The sequence below is a fragment of the Xyrauchen texanus genome, chromosome 15 (genome assembly GCF_025860055.1).
Source record: "Xyrauchen texanus isolate HMW12.3.18 chromosome 15, RBS_HiC_50CHRs, whole genome shotgun sequence".
Taxonomy (NCBI): domain Eukaryota; kingdom Metazoa; phylum Chordata; class Actinopteri; order Cypriniformes; family Catostomidae; genus Xyrauchen; species Xyrauchen texanus.
Genome location: NC_068290.1, coordinates 1,692,844 through 1,711,726, shown reverse-complemented (window position 1 = coordinate 1,711,726; position 18,883 = coordinate 1,692,844). Strand labels below are relative to the sequence as shown.

The 18,883-nt window shown below is 39.6% G+C and overlaps 1 protein-coding gene across 1 annotated transcript in view; it reads left to right on the top strand.

Annotated features, from left to right (window-relative positions):
• The window catches only part of kif13a (kinesin family member 13A), an 87,566-nt gene that overhangs the window by 28,086 nt on the left and 40,597 nt on the right, over window positions 1-18,883 (top strand). Inside the window, 6 exon segments of the mRNA XM_052143748.1 lie at window positions 5,395-5,407; window positions 10,213-10,273; window positions 14,219-14,311; window positions 15,763-15,943; window positions 18,109-18,196; window positions 18,336-18,470. Of these exon segments, the coding sequence (XP_051999708.1) occupies window positions 5,395-5,407; window positions 10,213-10,273; window positions 14,219-14,311; window positions 15,763-15,943; window positions 18,109-18,196; window positions 18,336-18,470 (571 nt within the window).

Sequence of the window (18,883 nt, the reverse complement as noted above, 5' to 3'; positions counted from 1 at the left end):
TTGGATTTGGATTGGATTTAATTGTTTATTTTTCATTACAAATGATATTATCAGCATTACAGTTTGAGTGAAAATCTTGATGATTATGTTATAAAGAATTGTATTAACTGAACGTGAAGCGCTGCCGGCTCATGATGCACGAATGGCGTGCACGCGCTGCACGAGTCTGTTGGGTATCCTGCAGTCTCGTCACATTTGAACTTTTTGTTTAGCCTCCCATTCAGCTCATGAATTCAAGATGTAGATTAGAATGCAGCTGCAGAATTTCATATGAATAAAATATTCTACTCCTCTCTCGCCGTTGCTGGCATGCCGTGATTACGCCTCCGCGTGCCAGCATTGGCCATTTGCCACTGGCCGCATGCCATAGGGTGCCGACCCCTGAGATAGACGCTTTTCAATAAAATATCCTTGCTTGGCCCGCGTGCCCCGAAGATTATTTCCATCTGGCCCACTTGTCCATGAAGTTGAAAATGTCTGTTGTATGGCTATTATTGGCAGTCTTTGTGCAGTTTTTATTTTTAGTAAGTAAATCAAATGTGATTGCATGAATCCAGTGTGGGAAATTTGGTATGCCCAATTCCCAGTGCAACATTCATGCACACCACAAACAAAACAAAAAAAATCACAAAGATTTGAAAATTCTGACATTTACATTTCACAAGATTTACTAATATTTCTGTGTATTTTCATATAAATTATAAAGATCTCATTATTTCACATTATAAGCTATTATGATGTCATCTTACATAAGTTCCTGAGACCCAGCTAAAAAAGTTTTACAATTTCCCTTTTTTAAATGTCAATAATAGTGTTTGGTGCATAAAACACATGATAAATGATTAAAAAAAATTCCCCAATTTGGAACGTCCAGTTCCCAATGCGCTCTAAGTCCTCGTGGTGTTGTAGTGACTCGCCTCAATCCAGGTGGCGGAGGACAAATCTCAGTTGCCTCCGCGTCCGAGACCGTCAATCCGCGCATCTGATCACGTGACTTGTTGAGCGTGTTACCGTGGAGATGTAGCGCGTGTGGAGGCTTCACACTATTCTCCGCGGCATCCACACACAACTCACCACACGCCCCACCGAGAGCGAGAACCACATTATAGTGACCACGAGGACGTTACCCCATGTGACTCTACCCTTCCTAGCAACCGGGCCAACTTGGTTGCTAAGGAGACCTGGCTGGAGTCACTCAGCACGCCCTGAATTCAAACTCACAACTCCAGGTGTGATAGTCAGCGTCTTTACTCACTGAGCTACCCAGACCCCATTTCGTTTCATTTAAAAAAAATAGTTTAATAGCAGAATTCCAGGTGAAGAACTACACTACCCATGATCCTTAGGGAGAACAAACAGTGTCTAAACAGCTCTGCTGTGACCGCCCACTCTCCCTCATTCTCTCTCAAACTACTTAAATATTTGTGGTTGAATATATTTATATTATTTGCAGTATACTTTGATGTATACCTCAAAACTAGTTTTATATTTTGCCTGTTGTTTTTAATTTCGTATTCGCAAAGCTTCATGGGATATGTAGTTCATTCCCTCATTAAAGTGCACAATCTTGTATCTTTGTCTTTTTTTTGCCATTTTCAAATAATTTTTTTCCTTCTAATCAAAGTTTCTGGTGTTGTGATTAACCTCGGAGCTGGTTGGTTTGGTTCATGGCTTCGACTTCTTTCATGAAATTCCTATGGAAAAAAATGAATGGGAAAAATACTTCCGGAACCAAGATGGATAAAAAAGTGGGCGGGCACTTTTGCACTCTATTGTTAGTCCTCGTGAATTCATAAGGTTTCATTCCACATATAAGTTTCCATTTCTGTAAGGATGCTGCCTATGTAGAGTTCAGTAGGTTTTGAAACAGTTTTAGGAGAGGTATTGGGCGTCATAGCCTTAACCTAACCCCAGCTGCAAAGTCCACAAGCTTAACTGAAGTTGACACAACAGAGCTATTGCAACATTCAAGGGTAAATCTCTCTCGTCCTCACGCTTCAGTGCCTGTATTATGAGTCCAGTCACAGGTTCACAAGCAGGAAATACCAGTGAGCAACCCAATGAACAACTACATGAATGCAAAGAGACAGTAAATACATCAATTAAGGCTGAAGGATGTCATTTCTGCAACAAAAGTGCCACTGAACGGACTTGCAAAAATAAACAATGTTTTCAAAACAGCTTTCTGAATGCGCCCCTTGTGTGCTGTTGTTTAAACAGTGCTATAGTCCCGCCCCCAAACTCAAGGCATTGGTTGAGGAACGTTTTTGGGGGCGGTTCTAAGCAGGTTGCTCAAAACCCCTAGGCTAATGATGTTAATATAAGCTAATTAGAGTCAGGAGTTGGCAAACCTGGCATCCAATTAATTAAACCAGATTGGAGATGTGGGTTAGAGCTACTTTGACTTATAAAAAGCACTCAGTCGTTCTGAGTTCACATTTCACAAGAAGCATCTGCTGATGTGGACCATGACTCGCAAAAAGAGATCTCAGAAGACCTACGATTAGGAATTGTTGCTTTACATAAAGATGGAAAGGGTTATAAAGTTATCTGGAAGAGTTTAGATATTCATCTGTCCACAGTTAGACAAACTGTCTATAAATGGAGGTGATTTAGTACTATAGGTACTCTCACTAGAAGTGGCCGTTAGATATTCATCTGTCCACAGTGAGACAAACTGTCTATAAATGGAGGTGATTTAGTACTATAGGTACTCTCACTAGAAGTGGCCGTTAGATATTCATCTGTCCACAGTGAGACAAACTGTCTATAAATGGAGATGATTTAGTACTATAGGTACTCTCACTAGAAGTGGCCGTTAGATATTCATCTGTCCACAGTGAGACAAACTGTCTATAAATGGAGATGATTTAGTACTATAGGTACTCTCACTAGAAGTGGCCGTTAGATATTCATCTGTCCACAGTTAGACAAACTGTCTATAAATGGAGGTGATTTAGTACTATAGGACTCTCTCTAGAAGTGGCCGTTAGATATTCATCTGTTCACAGTGAGACAAACTGTCTATAAATGGAGATGATTTAGTACTATAGGACTCTCTCTAGAAGTGGCCGTTAGATATTCATCTGTCCACAGTTAGACAAACTGTCTATAAATGGAGATGATTTAGTACTATAGATACTCTCACTAGAAGTGGCCGTTAGATATTCATCTGTCCACAGTGAGACAAACTGTCTATAAATGGAGGTGATTTAGTACTATAGGTACTCTCTCTAGAAGTGGCCGTTAGATATTCATCTGTCCACAGTTAGACAAACTGTCTATACATGGAGATGATTTAGTACTATAGGTACTCTCTCTAGAAGTGGCCGTTAGATATTCATCTGTCCACAGTTAGACAAACTGTCTATAAATGGAGATGATTTAGTACTATAGATACTCTCTCTAGAAGTGGCCGTTAGATATTCATCTGTCCACAGTTAGACAAACTGTCTATAAATGGAGGTGATTTAGTACTATAGGTACTCTCACTAGAAGTGTCCGTTAGATATTCATCTGTCCACAGTTAGACAAACTGTCTATAAATGGAGGTGATTTAGTACTATAGGTACTCTCACTAGAAGTGTCCGTTAGATATTCATCCGTCCACAGTTAGACAAACTGTCTATACATGGAGATGATTTAGTACTATAGGTACTCTCTCTAGAAGTGGCCGTTAGATATTCATCTGTCCACAGTTAGACAAACTGTCTATAAATGGAGATGATTTAGTACTATAGGTACTCTCACTAGAAGTGTCCGTTAGATATTCATCTGTCCACAGTTAGACAAACTGTCTATAAATGGAGGTGATTTAGTACTATAGGTACTCTCACTAGAAGTGTCCGTTAGATATTCATCTGTCCACAGTTAGACAAACTGTCTATAAATGGAGATGATTTAGTACTATAGGTACTCTCACTAGAAGTGTCCGTTAGATATTCATCTGTCCACAGTTAGACAAACTGTCTATAAATGGAGATGATTTAGTACTATAGGTACTCTCTCTAGAAGTGGCCGTTAGATATTCATCTGTCCACAGTTAGACAAACTGTCTATAAATGGAGATGGTTTAGTACTATAGGTACTCTCTCTAGAAGTGGCCGTTAGATATTCATCTGTTCACTGTTAGACAAACTGTCTATAAATGGAGATGGTTTAGTACTATAGGTACTCTCACTAGAAGTGTCCGTTAGATATTCATCTGTCCACAGTTAGACAAACTGTCTATAAATGGAGATGATTTAGTACTATAGGTACTCTCTCTAGAAGTGGCCGTGCAGCCAAGATGACTCAAAGGGAATACCGCAGAATGATCAATGAGCTAAAGAAGAGCACTAGAGTGACAGATAAAGACTTGAAGGAATCGTTGGAGCTGGTTAACATCTCTGTTCATGAGTCTACATTACAGAAAACATTAAACAGGTATGGTGTCCATGGCAGGAGAACATGAAGGAAGCTGCTGCTTTCCAATAAAGACATTTCTGCGCACTTCATAAACTTGGGAAAAATGAATTCCCAAGTTTATGAAGATATCCTACAGTATAATGTCAGGGTGGCTGTGCACCAGCTGAAGCTCAGTAGAAGTTGAGTGATACAGCAGGACAATGACTCTAAACATCAAAGTAAATCTACTACAGAATGACTTAAAAAAGGAAAATCCATCTTTTGGAGTGTCCCAGTCAGAGCCCAGACCTTATCCCAATAGAGATGCTGTGGAATGACCTCAAGAGAGCCGTTCACACCAGATATCCTAAGAATATGTCTGAGCTGAAGCAGTTCTGTAAGGAAGAATGATCCAGAAATCCTTCTGAACGTTGTGCAGGTCTAATCCGCCTCTATCGGAAAGGCTTGATTGAGGTGATGCTGCCAAAGGAGGATCGATCGTTTATTAAATCCAAGGGTTCACTTACTTTTTCACAGCACTATGAATGTTTAATGTGATGTGATCAATAAAGATATGAAAGATTATAACTGTTTGTGTTGTTATTTTAAGCACATTGTGTTTGTCTATACTTGATGAGATCACATTTAATGACCAATTAAAGCAGAAAACCAGCTCATTCCAAAGGGTTCACATACTTTTTCTTGCCACTGACTATAGTTGTCTCTGCATATTAAGGTGGAATAGAAGAAAGTATTTTAACACTGAAAAAGTTACTTTAGCTTTAAGCTTTAAAGTCATTTATGAGGTTTGAAGGGCAAAGAAGTGACCTAGAAACGAGGCCGTTTTATGTTGAATGTGATGGAAAGCAGGTTTTTTTTTTTTTGTTTAATGATAAAATACGATAGACAGTCTATGAATGCTGTTGACTTTGTCTTTTGTTCTTTATTTGTCCTTGTGGAACCCACGTGTCCTGTCCTGGTTTGGAACTGATGCCTCTTCACACACAGGAAACAGCCAAAGGTAAGACTCATGCATGTCCTAAAATTTGTTCTTTGTTTATCTTACACCGTGTCCTGACCAGACACGATACAGTAAGAGTCCAGCGACGAGCAATATGTCTGACCATTTAAAAACAAAGAAATACATGATATTTAGTTTTCAAACAAATAACTTTTAAAAAAATAATGCTATATATCATTTATTGCGAGATTTCTTAAAGCAATGGCAACTTCAGTTCAGTGATTCTAATATTGATTCTGAAACCGCTCTGACTCAACATCAAAGTGTTTCTCCAATCAAGAGATGCATTTTAGTCACAAGCATCGTTTACCTCCGGCATCCTTCCGGTGGGTCATCAGACGATTATAAACGTCTGTGTGAATGTGTCGGGCCTCAAACGTCTCGTGAACATCCACAAAGAGCTACAATGTGTGAGGCAGTAAGCAGACACACAGGGCCAGTGTAAACGCATTCAAAGCTGCATTGTTGCGGCACCCATCTCCCCCCCTCGTACTCGCAGACGGAGAGCTGGCATTGTGCTTGGCTGGCAGACAGGCTGTAACAGACGAATGCTGGAGGACTAGTGAGGGTCCAGGGTTCTGGAATATTAGCCAGTTTTAGTTTTTTGATGATGATGATTTCTGGAAAGAGTAAGTGACTAAAAATATACTGAATGTGCTAAATAGTTGTGAAACGTTGCATTTCAGTCTTATTCACTAACCATGTGCAGTCCATTTGACTGCCAGCTGTTAACGGTGCTGGTATAGCACTGTAAGGGGCGCAAAAACCATAGGTGCAGTATTTGCAATGCAATAGAAGTAACGTTCAAGGTCACTTCAATGTTTATATTGCACATCCCCTGAGGGTAATTGGGTTGTGCATTTATCCCTATAACGTGTCAAATTTCATACGCTATTTTCTAAAGCCTGTGCATCATTAACGTAATCAAACTTTTGTATTGCATGCATTCTTTTAATATGTGAACTCTTCGTTGATTTTAAAGTAAAAGTGACAGAAATGATTATATTAAAATGAGTATTTGCTATATAAGCAACTTGTGCTTGGTTCAAATTTTGTATATTATTTTATTGAAAACTCTCTTTGAAATCCATGTATTAAATACGATGCATCATGCTTTTGAGGAATATCTCTCAATCATCATTACATTACATTCATGCACACCACAAAAAACATCACAGAGCTTTGACATTTCTGACATATACTTTTAATAAGATAGATTTACCTTGCATACTCTATGTTTCGTTGGACCGCCTTTAGCTTTGATCAAGGCGTGCATTCGTCAAGGCATTGTTTGGACAACCTTATGCATCATCGCAACATTTATTTCCATCCAGAGTTGCATACATTTTTGGAGAGTCGAACCACTCCGTGAAGTCTTCTCCAGTACATCCCAAAGACTTTCAGTGGGGTTAAGGTCAGGACTCTGATGTTCCTCATGCTCCCTGAAACACTCTTTCACAATTTGAGCCCCATGAATGTTGGCATTGTCATCCTGGAATATGCCCGTGCCGTCAGGGAAGACAAAATCCATTGATGGGATAACCTGCTCATTCAGTACATTCAGGTAGTCAGCTGACTTTATTGCCGCATTACGTTGCTGAGATAGATCTGACCAATTGAAGCAACCCCAGTACCTCCCATTATTTTCCACATTCAGTGTTTAGATGAAATGACCTTTATCCCTCTCGGAGGCTTGATTAGCCTGATAAGGGACCGGGTGTGTATGATCACGACCCGGCCCCACCCTCTGCCCTGCCACACGCCTCCCTCGTTCTCTCAGGCAGGGGAGCCCCCGGCATTACGTACACCTCCCCTTTCCCTGGGGAGGGGCGTGCCTTTTTGCCCCGTCTGCCGGCAGGTCATCCCAGTCTACCTGGACGAGGGAGGGGACAAGGGGAGGGAAACAGAAATAATTAAATAGAAAAAAACACTGTAAAATTAATACGAGAAAAGGCCAACGTGGAGCGGCAGTGAGAGAGAGAGAGAGAGAGGAGAGAGAGACACAAAAAAGACACTTACTCGCCAGTTCTCCGATACGCCGTAGCTTGTTCCTCGGCCACTCCTCCACCCTCGAACGGACGACAGCCGCGCCTCTCTGGGCGGATCGGAGGCAGACCTCCAGCCCCTGGCAGACGGAATGCCCCGCCGAGTTCTCGGGGAACAGAAGGGGTCTCCCCCGCCCATGGCAGCGGTTCTCCCGCTCCAGGCGGTCGGCAGTGAGCCCCTCCCTGCTCGCGGTCGGCATTCTCAAACCCCGCCGCGTTTCAGCGGCTGGTAGGCGACTCCTCCGCCCCGGTAGTGGTGTGAGTGGTGGTGGCGTAGTGGCTAAAGCACAGGGCTGTTAATCAGAAGGTCACAGGTTCTAACCCCATGGCCACCACCATTGTGTCCTTGAGCAAGGCACTTAACTCCAGGTTGTTCCAGGGGGATTGTCCCTCTAATAATTGCACTTTGGATAAAAGCGTCTGCCAAATGCATAAATGGTAGCGGCCCTGACCATCGGTTAGGAGCCCCTTCTCCCCTCGCGGTTGGCGGCCATCGTCCTCTTCCAGGCGGCCGGGCTCCTCGTCCCCCGGCAGATGGCCGCGACTGCTCCGTTGGGGTGGACAGTAGTGGCGAGAACTCTATTACGGATCCCTCCTGCTTCGGATTTCGGCACCAGTGTAAAGCAGTCAATGGAAAGGAGGAGGTGAGAACCGGCTTGACAATATAAATAATATTTTAATGAGAAACTTAAAAGACACACACACAGATGACGGACATGTCCGTAAACGATCTCTCTCTCCCGCACAATCCTCCGCAGTCGGCCTTTATCCCTCTCGGAGGCTTGATTAGCCGGATAAGGTGTGTATGATCGCGACCCGGCCCTGCCCTCCACCCTGCCACATTCCGCCAATGGAACAAAATGTACATTGTGTTATAATATAATTATGTGTTTGGAAACTAACAGTTTGTTAGCTGTATTGTTTGTCTGGAGAAAGTTTTGTTTGTGATTTGAGAGGCCCGTACAGCCTGTTGCTCCAGAAACACAAGTCACCAAAAGCAGGAATCCACAAAGCTTTTTCAGATTTATGTATTGTAATTAACCTTCCCTCCACAAAAGGCCGTTTCCCATCAGTAATGGCTGCTGTACACAAACTCTTTAAGGAGGTGTCTCAGGAAAATTGACTGCAGTCAGAGGTTGCTCTTTCATAGCTCGGGACGACGTAATGGAGATCTCAGTTATGTTTCGCTGAAGTGTAACTGAGACAACATTTCATAGGGTAATTCCATGTCCAATCAACTAAGTTACACAAATGTTATATTTTGTTAATACTTTTTCTGAAGCGAGAAAAACATAAATAAATAAAGCTGCGAAATAGGGGTGTTCACCGAAGTTTTATGTCAATACTGAGAAGCATTGACGAGATACAGCCTCAGATGCTTTTTGGCATCTTGCCATCAAATGTGATGGTGTGCTATACGAGAACCGTTGCGTTTATTGAAAAGCTTTTAATAACATTTTGTCATGAGTGTCCCGAGATGATACACGACAAATCTCGTGCAAATCGGACTTGCGGCCTGGCAGGTGTTCGAAAATGTAGGTTTTCAATTTAATTAAAAATGGCTGACAGGAAGTATGGACGACCATGGAAAATTGGGGTTCATCGTACTCGACCCAAGAAATCTACTGAAAGCCTTTGCAAGATGATAGGCCAAACTAGTCAATCGTAAAATTTTTAAACTTTACGTTTTACCACTTTTAACCACAAGATGACACTGCCTTAAAACGTTATAGGTACCCTCAGTGCATAGTGCCGATGATGCATAACGAGTTTCGTAATTGTATGCCAATGCATGTGTAAAATACAGTATTAGTTAACTCTGTATACCCCAAGGAATCTAAAGAGACAATTCTCATAATTTTAGGCCAAATTATTCAGACGTTATAAGCGAAAATAGACATCTCCTGACCACTAGGTGTCGCTGCGCCAAAACTGTGCAGGTACCCTCAAGTCACAATGGCTATGATATATACTAATTTACGTGTCAATACGATATGGCGTTGCGAAGATACAGCCTCACGTCCATTTGGTGTGGTCGCAGTCAAATTCGTTGGAGTGCTTATTGAGAACGGTTTGGTAACGGCTTTAATAACTTTGTGTCCCGGGATAATGCACCAAAGATTTTGATGCATTTTTTTGCGGTCTGGAAGGAGTTCGAAGAGTAGGTTCAAAACGATGACCTTTTCAACTGTTCAAAGTGAAGCTTTGAACAATTGGTGGCGCTAGAGGGTTTGATTTAGAGTTAGAGACCCCAAATTTGGGTCAGTTATAGTTCAGAGTGTCCTCTATCAGTGTGCCAAATTTCACAACTTTCCTATGCACGGTTCTATGGGCTCCCATAGACTAAATTGGCAGAAGAAGAAGAACACTAATGATTACAATAGGTGCCTACACACTTTCAGTGCTTAGCCTCTAATGATGCAAGTCAAAATAGCCCCCATCTGGAGGGCCGAAGAGGTACTCGGGACCCTCATATCCTGCCGGAGATAGGAGGCAGGGGTGAGGAGCCACACGAAACATCTGTACAGACTGATCGAGTTTAAGTGTTAAGATGAAGTGTGTGTGAACTGGAACTGTAGTATTTTCTCATTCAGTCCGTGTGTTTGTCTTTAATCTGGGATTCAGACAAGCAGCATCATGTTCTGTCTGGAATAATTCAACACATTAATTCTTCTTTTGTCTGTTTGTCTCTGACCCGACCAGCATCAGCTGGAACATGCCAGAACTCGCTCACAACTCTCTTTGTATCTACTTCTACAGGTGTTTGCCTTCGACTACTGTTTCTGGTCCATGGATGAATCCAACGTCCCAAAGTATGCCGGTGAGTCAATATCAAACATGACATCACTTTCCATTCACTCCAGTAAAAAATATCTCAACATCCTTAAAGAGACAGTCCACCCAAAAATGAAAATTCATTCATTCATTTAATCAAATAATTTACTTATATGCCATCCCAGATGTGTGTGACTTTCTATCTTATGATGAAAACAAACAAAGAGTTTTAGAAGAATATCTCTGCTTTGTAGGTCCTTACAATGGAAGTGAATGGTGACCAGAACATTTGAAGATCCAAAAAGCGTGTTAAAGTAATCCATAAGACTCCAGTGGTTTAATCCATGTCTTCAGAAGTGATATGATAGGTGAGAGTGAGAAACGGATCAACATTTAAGTCCTTTTTTACTATAAATCTCCACTTTCACTTTCACATTCTGTAAAAAAAAAAAAAAGGATTTAAATATTGATCTGTTTCTCTAAGTGACCGCATCGCTTATGAAGACATATATTAAACAATTGGAGTACTTTTATGATGCTTTTATGTGCTTTTTGTAGCTTCACAATTCTGGTCACCATTCACTTGCATTGTATGGACCTAAAGAGCTGAGATATTCTTCTAAAAATCTTTGTTTGTGTTCTGCAGAGATAGAAAGTCATAAACAATAAACATAAACGCTATAAAACAAGATATATTTAATTAAAAACAAAAGGAAGTCTTGCTGGTTGCACTAATTAAGAAGTTTGGTAATGACACCAGCATCAATAAACTCAATTATTTTATTGATGTTTTTATTCCATTATGGTGCATTCCAGTAAACTACACTTAAATGTAACACATTGATGTTTTTCTTCTAAGTAGTTCAGGCATTAGTTAATTATAGTCTTCCTGTTCAAACTTGCAAAAACAAAGTCTGTCTGATAATCTGTTGACTTTATGAAGTGTACATGGACCATCTGTCATTCTTAATGAATATAAAGGTCTATTCATGACATTCTGTTATTTAGAGGAGGTGATTATCTTTCAAACGAGCCCACACACAATGTAATCATATGCATAGATCATTAGATAATCCCAAGGAGTTCTAAAATACCTGGAGAGAGCTTTGAGTATTCAGTTATCATTCCCATTCATCTCTATTACGCAGTTCAGTTGGCGCAGGGTCCCCGCGACCACCCCGGAGGTAGGCGCTATCTTAGCACCAGTTGTGACGTGAGTTGCTGAACAGCCGCAGAAAAATTATGTCCTCACAACACAAAGTGTGCGCCTTAATAATTAATTAAATATCTTACCGCTGGAATCTTACACGAGACCCTGTAGAGTGGCGGTTAGCACAATTAAAAGCCGAACACGTTAGCATGTCGGCTTTCAGTGTAAAATATAATACATGTATCACGTTTATGCTAATTAACTTTTTCCCTTATCACTGACCCACTGTTATGATCATTCGCAGCAGGGTACATTAATACAAATACTAATAATTATATTTTAGAATATTTAGTATTTTAAAGGTATTTAAGAGCTTATTGATTTCTACAAATAATATATAAAGAAAGCGTTAATTAATTTATTGGCCTAATAATTACTCATCAGAAAAATATGTAGTGCAATGTGATTAAATATATGTGATCAGAATACATCATTGTTTCTAAATGGCTGTCAATGGGGGAAACATGCTGTTAAGCACCGAGGGTGTAGTTCCAGCATCAACCAGCAGGGGCTAGTGAGACCAGCTAATTCCTGCCCCCCTGGATTATCCACATGAAGCACAATGTTACATATGGCCACCAGGAGATGGCCCCAAATACACGACACAGACTCAATGATGACTCAAATGACACAGAATGAAACTCATTCTGTGAAATCTCATGACTAAAATCATGTCTGCATGCTATGCAAACCTTTAGTCATTGTTGTGTTTGCATGTGTAATTAGTTCTTATGTACAATTATTATCTTTTATTTGTTTGGAGATGTTTTTGGACACTTTGAGATGTTTTTAGACTATGATAGGTTATTTTTGTAATGCTATATCTTTTGATTGCTTTGTCGTATCAACACAAATTATGTTGGTGTTGCTTATATGCCTCGTTTTCACTTATAACTTTACGAAAGATAAACTGAACATAAAGTGTCACATATCATTATTTAGAGTCTGTGATTATCTTCCAAACGAGTCCACACACAAGATAATCAGATGTATAGATCATTAGATAATCCACATGAAGCACAATGTTACATATGACCACCAGGAGATGGCGCCAAATATACGACACAGACTCAATGATGACTCAAATGACACAGAATGAAACTCATTCTGTGAAATCTCATGACTAAAATCATGTCTGCATGCTATGCAAACCTTTAGTCATCAAAAGCATTTGTAAAGGGGTTAATGGAAAGGAGGCGGCGAGAACTGGCTTGACACTATAAATAATATTTTTATAATAACCTGAACCAAGAATACAAACACACACACAGGTGTCGGACAGCTGTCCGTAAATCTCTCTCTGTCGCACTGCCGTCTCCGGTCGGCCTTGATCCCCCTCGAGGGCTAATTAGCCTGATTAGGTGGCCGGGTGTGCGGAATCACGACCCCGCCCTCCGTCCCTGCCACATTCCTCCCTCGTTCTCTCAGGCCTCTTTCCCTGGGGAGGGGCGTGCCTTCCGCCCCATCTGCCGGCAGGTCATCCCCATCTACCTGGATGAGGGAGGGGACAAGGGGAGGGAAACACAAAAAAAATGTGGCACCTATGCGCCGTAACGGCGATCGTTCCAAATTAACAAAACATTTTAAAAAAGAGAGGGAAATGCCAACAAAAAAAAACACTTACTCGCCGGTTCTCTGATACGCCGTAGCTTGGTCCTCGGCCACTCCTCCAACGGACGACAGCCGCTCCTCCCCGGGCAGATCGGAGGCAGGCTTCTGACCCCTGGTGGACGGAACGCCCCGCTGCATTCTCGGGAAACTGAAGGGGTCTCCCCCGCCCTTGGCAGTGGTTCTCCCGCTCCAGACGGTCGGCCGGGAGCCCCTCCCCGCTCGCGGTCGGAGGTTGCCACGTTTAGCGGCTGGTAGGGGTCTCCTCTGCCCTTGACTGCGGCCCTGACCGCTCCAGGCAGTCGGCTAGGACTTCGTGGTCAGCGGCTGTTCATCCACTCTCAGGCGGTCGGGCTCCTCCGTCCCCCGGCAGATGGCTGCGGCTGCTGCGTTGGGGTGGATGGTAGTGGCGAGGACTCTAAAACGGCGCATCCCTCCTCCTTTTTATTTTTTAAGCCTATAATTTTGGGGTATGCCACTGAAACAGGAAATCTTTAACAACACCTTCAGAGCTCAAAGGGTTAAAGCTTGTCTTTTGCATTGGGCGAATTTCCAAATGACCATTAGTTATTTATTTACTTATTTTTTGTCCTATAAGGGCACTGCAGTCGTTCCAGAGCAAAGCGTGCCAAAGAATCCATTTATAAAGGGCCCGTATGCACTGAGCTGCACTGGTGCAATCGTGTCTTGAAAGGGTGTGCATGCAACCGCTCAAGGTCTGGCTTTATTTAGCTCTTTACACAGCTGGCTGATTCGCCATGAATGTTAGAATGTGCAGATTTGTGCATCTCAGCTTCAGCAGAGCATGAACGGGCCACCCTATGTGATCACGCAGACCCATTCTTGCATTCACAACACTGATTTCAGGGGTGTTCGTGAGAGCGCTCAAGGGGTTTCTCTTGAAACGTGAGGAATTTGGGAATTCCTTTGTGACCTAGATTTGTTCCAAATATGCTTACAGCGTTAACGGACAAGCCTGTTTTGGTCGAATGCTCCTCTGAGAGGGGAAAGTTCACCTAAAAATAAAAAGCGTCAGCACATGCTGCCTGAGAAGATGCATTTCTCAAGTTTTGACCACAGAATGTGTTTCTTTGCCCGCCGCTTCTGAATGAGATCCAGCTGCGAGTGCATTGTAATGTTGTGATAGTCACAGCTGCTTTATTTGTTTTGCAGGTCAAGAGGTCGTGTTCAAGTGCCTTGGGGAGGGAATACTCGACAATGCATTTCAAGGGTACAACGCCTGCATTTTTGCCTATGGACAAACAGGTACAGAAGGGCGTGTGAATCAGTGAATCAGTCACACCTTTAGGAAAGCAATTAATCCTCTAGAGTGCTTTTGGCTGCATTGACATCCGCTATACTGAATGACATGAATAGATGCACGAAAGACTTTTATTGTCATAAGATTACTTGCGATTACACATAAAACCCTGCGAGATATGAACCAGTGCCGACAACATAACACACACACAAGTATATGTATTTTTTACACTCTAAAAGCACAGAACAGGGACATTTCGTATTTTAACATAGTTTTAGATAGTGCCGAAAACATGTCAAAGATATTTAGAGGAATATTTCGGCTCTGTGGGTCCATACAATGCAAGTGAATGGTGATCAGAAACGAGAAGCTCCTAAAAGCACATAAAAGCTGCATAAAAGTAATCCTCTAATATGGTAATATTAAAATTACTTTAATACTGTAATATAGTGATTTTTTAAGCAGTACAAAAAAAACTGCTATGATATATAAAAACATGAATAATTTATATATATATATATATATATATATATATATATATATATATATATATTTAATTTTTTTATTTATTTATTTTTACATAAAAAATGAATTTAGTTATTATTAAATTAAATATTGTTTACTCATTAGATTTTTGTCATTATAAATATTTTACTGTAAAATTACTTTAATACTGAATTTTTTAGTAGTACAAAAAATACTACTATTATATATAAAAACATGAATAATTTATATATATATTTAAAAAAAAGATTTTTATTAAAATTTTTATTTTTTTTATTAAATTAAATATTGTTTACTCATTAGATTTTTTGTAATTATAAATATTTTACTGTAAAAATAATTTAATACTGAATTGTTTTGTTAAACTACTGTTAAAACTACTATTATATATAAAAACATGAATAATATATATATATGTATTTTTGCAGTTACATTTTTGTACATTTTATTTTTATTTTTTACGCTAAAATTTGTATTTAATTATTACAAAATTAAATATTGTTTACTTATAAAAAAATTGTAATTATAAATATCTTTATTATGTACTTTAATATACCATTATTTAATACATTCACAGGAATTTTCTCACTTCAAATCTTGTTTACAGTCATTTCTCATAACATTCGTGAAATCGTGACCTGATATTTTCATGTTATGTTTTTTGAGTTATTAAAAGGTGCTTGTGTTCTCTTTCTGGCTACTCCTGGAACAGGAAGTGTCTGTGTTTGCAATTACACTGTTGAATCGCTCGCGTCTCGTCTTTTCCTCCATACAGCCACACCGCATTGTCTCTTTCCTCGCACTTCCTGTTCTAGTTCCAAAGTTGTATCATTCAATTCAGCCTTTACTTGATGTCTGACCTGCATGAACACGTCTGCTGTAAGATAACATCACCCTTTAAGATGTCGTCTGACCTTTGACCTGCTGTTGGTGGCCTGCTCTTGTCTGGCAGGCTCCGGGAAATCTTTCTCCATGATGGGGAACGGCGATCAGCCAGGACTCATCCCGAGACTGTGCTGCTCGCTGTTCGAGAGGGTCTCCAGAGAGGAGAACGAGGCTCATTCCTTCAAGGTGGAGGTCTCGTACATGGAGATCTACAACGAGAAAGTCCGAGACCTGCTGGATCCCAAAGGGTGAGCAGAGACATGCTTTGGAAGACACTATGGAACCGTTGGTCCGATTGACTTGAAATTTTGCGTGCAGTGTCTTTGTCCAAGGTGCCATCATGGTCTATGAGGACAGTCTCATATCTTATAAAACATGCCCACCATCGACTTCCATCCCCTATTAGATGAGTTTAACAAAGGCCAATCGGAATGAAACATGGTTGACCTATTTGACCTATAGATCTCCTCATTCTGAACTTGGTGTCAATCAAATTGATTTGAAATATTTTGAAACTAATTTGGCAAACGAGTACTGGCTTTTTCCCTTGACATCATCATCATATCCTGTACAGGAAGATGCTGTGGACATCCTAGATCAATTACTATCAAACAAATGTGAGCTATAAAAGGGTCATTGAAAAATATGGGTGTGGCCTAGTTCACCCAAAAACCCTGTAACTCCTAAACGATTCATCTGATTTTTATAAAATTTAGTACACATATGCGAAATGTCATTCTGAAGAAGCGTGCAAAATTGGGAGGAGATCTGACAAAAGGTGGCGCTAAAACAGTCAGGAATGTAAAAAAAAAAAGCCTATAAAGTAGGCTATAAAAAAATCTGCATTGTTTATCCTTTTGATCTTTCATTAAAACTATGAACAAAAATCAAACCTTTTGACACAGAGATGAAGAAGTCCCCAATGCCCACGGTTAAACATGGTGGTGGATGTTTAATGTTGTGGGGTTGTTTTTATGCAAGAGGTCCTGTATATCTTGTTCGGATACATGGCATCATGGACTCTATCATATACCAACAGATAACAAATCTAAATCCGACTGCCTCGGCCAGAAAGCTTACAATGGGTTGGATCTTCCAGCAGGACAATGATCCACAAAATGAAGGTTCTGCCATGGCCATCCCAGTCCCCAAACCTGAACCCAATAGAAAATCTGTGGGGTGAACTGAAGAGGAGAGACCACCAACATGGACGTCTGAATTTGAAGGCTCTGGAGAGATTCTGTATGGACGAATGGTCTCAGATCTCTTGCCATGTGTTCTCCAACTCATTAGACATTATAAGAGAAGACTCAGAGCCGTTATCTTGGCAAAGGGAGGCAGCAAAATTATTGAACAAAATGGAGCCAATAATTATGGCCAATGCATTTTGGAGAAAAATATTTATTTATCATTTAGATATTAGATATTGTTTCAATTGTTTTACTTCAATTAAATGTGATTTTGTTTGAATGAAAGATCAGAAGGATAAATAATGCAGATTTATGTTCACAGCCTTCTTTGCTCATATTTTCCAAGGGTGCCAATATTTTCGACCACAAAAGTTATGGACCTTTATCTCTATTTTAATATCTTTTTACGCATGCACTTAAAGGCCTGAATGCTTGAACCCTGTTAATTGCTGCTTGCGGCTATATTTATTTATTTAATTATTTATTAATAATAAATGTTAATAATTTTATTATTTATATTGTTACATTTTTGTAATTTTTTTCTTTTTTTACATTTTAAATTGCTTTTTGCATCAATATAGATATTTTATTATTATTTAATTATTTTTTAATCATAAAAAAAAGATTTATATGTTAAATTTTTTTTTTTTTTTAAATGGCTGCTTCCAGCTAAATATATGTGTGTATATATATATATATATATATATATAAATAAATATATATTTCTAATCATTTTTATTAATTAACTTTAATATTTCTTTATTATTTATATTCGTTTTTTTTCAATTCTTAGATTTTTTTTTTAATTGCTGCTTCCAGCTAAATATGTGTATATATATTATTTTATATAAATAAATATATATTTCTAATAATTTTTATTAATTAACTTTATTTATTTTTATTATTTTTATAAATTTTTTGTTTGAATTCTTAGTTTGTTTTTTTAATTGCTATGTTTTGCATAAAATGTTGTTTTTATTAGTTACATTTTGATTTATCTTGTTTAATTATTTATGGTTTTAATTGAAGTTTTTACATGTTTGGCGAGTGAGGGGAATGTCTGAAACTTGTTTGTAACACAATACCGTTTGTTGACAGAAATGACACTTCAGCTTTAAACTTAAAAAGACAACAGTAGGAAGAATCAGTGAAGAAGTATTTAAGGATTAATGACGTTCTAGTGGAGCTGTTCCTCTATAATGATGTTTCTTCTCTCCGTGCAGGAACAGACAGTCTCTGAAAGTCCGCGAGCACAAAGTTTTGGGTCCGTATGTGGACGGTCTCTCACAGCTGGCGGTCACAAACTTCGAGGTGAAACATATTTGATAATGTTTGCTGGATTCTGCATTGTAACCCTCAAACCTGAAACACACCCCGAGAGGAACATATACAGGAATATCCTACTAATCGTCCGAGCCTGTCATTATGAGTTAACTTTGATTCATTTCAGGATATTGAATCTCTGATGTCGGAGGGGAATAAATCACGCACAGTTGCAGCCACTAACATGAACGAGGAGAGCAGTCGCTCGCATGCGGTCTTCAGTGTCATCGTCACGCAGACGCTCTACGACCTGCGGTCTGGGGTCAGTGATAACCCGGGCACACATCGGTTCGGCGCACTCAGAATATGGTTTTCACTTACAGATGTTTTTGTAAAAATGCACAGTTCCCTTTCAGTCGTGATTAAGATATTCTGCAAGTAAAAGCGTTTAATTATAGGGTATCTTTCCGAATAAATTAGTAATAATCAGCAGGTTGTGTGATGTCAATATGGTGGTGCTCATGAATATGCACACTGCATCATTTGTAGAATAAACAACATTTTATTTGCTATATTTGTTCGTTTTTGTGTGGATTTTTTATGACTTTAATTAGGAACTTTTTATTGTTTCTTATTTTTCTGCTTTTTATTTTATTTTTTTATTTTTTACGATTAAAATGTTTTTGTTTTTTTTAATGTGTTTTGTTTATTTACTTTTTTTTTAGATTTGTATTT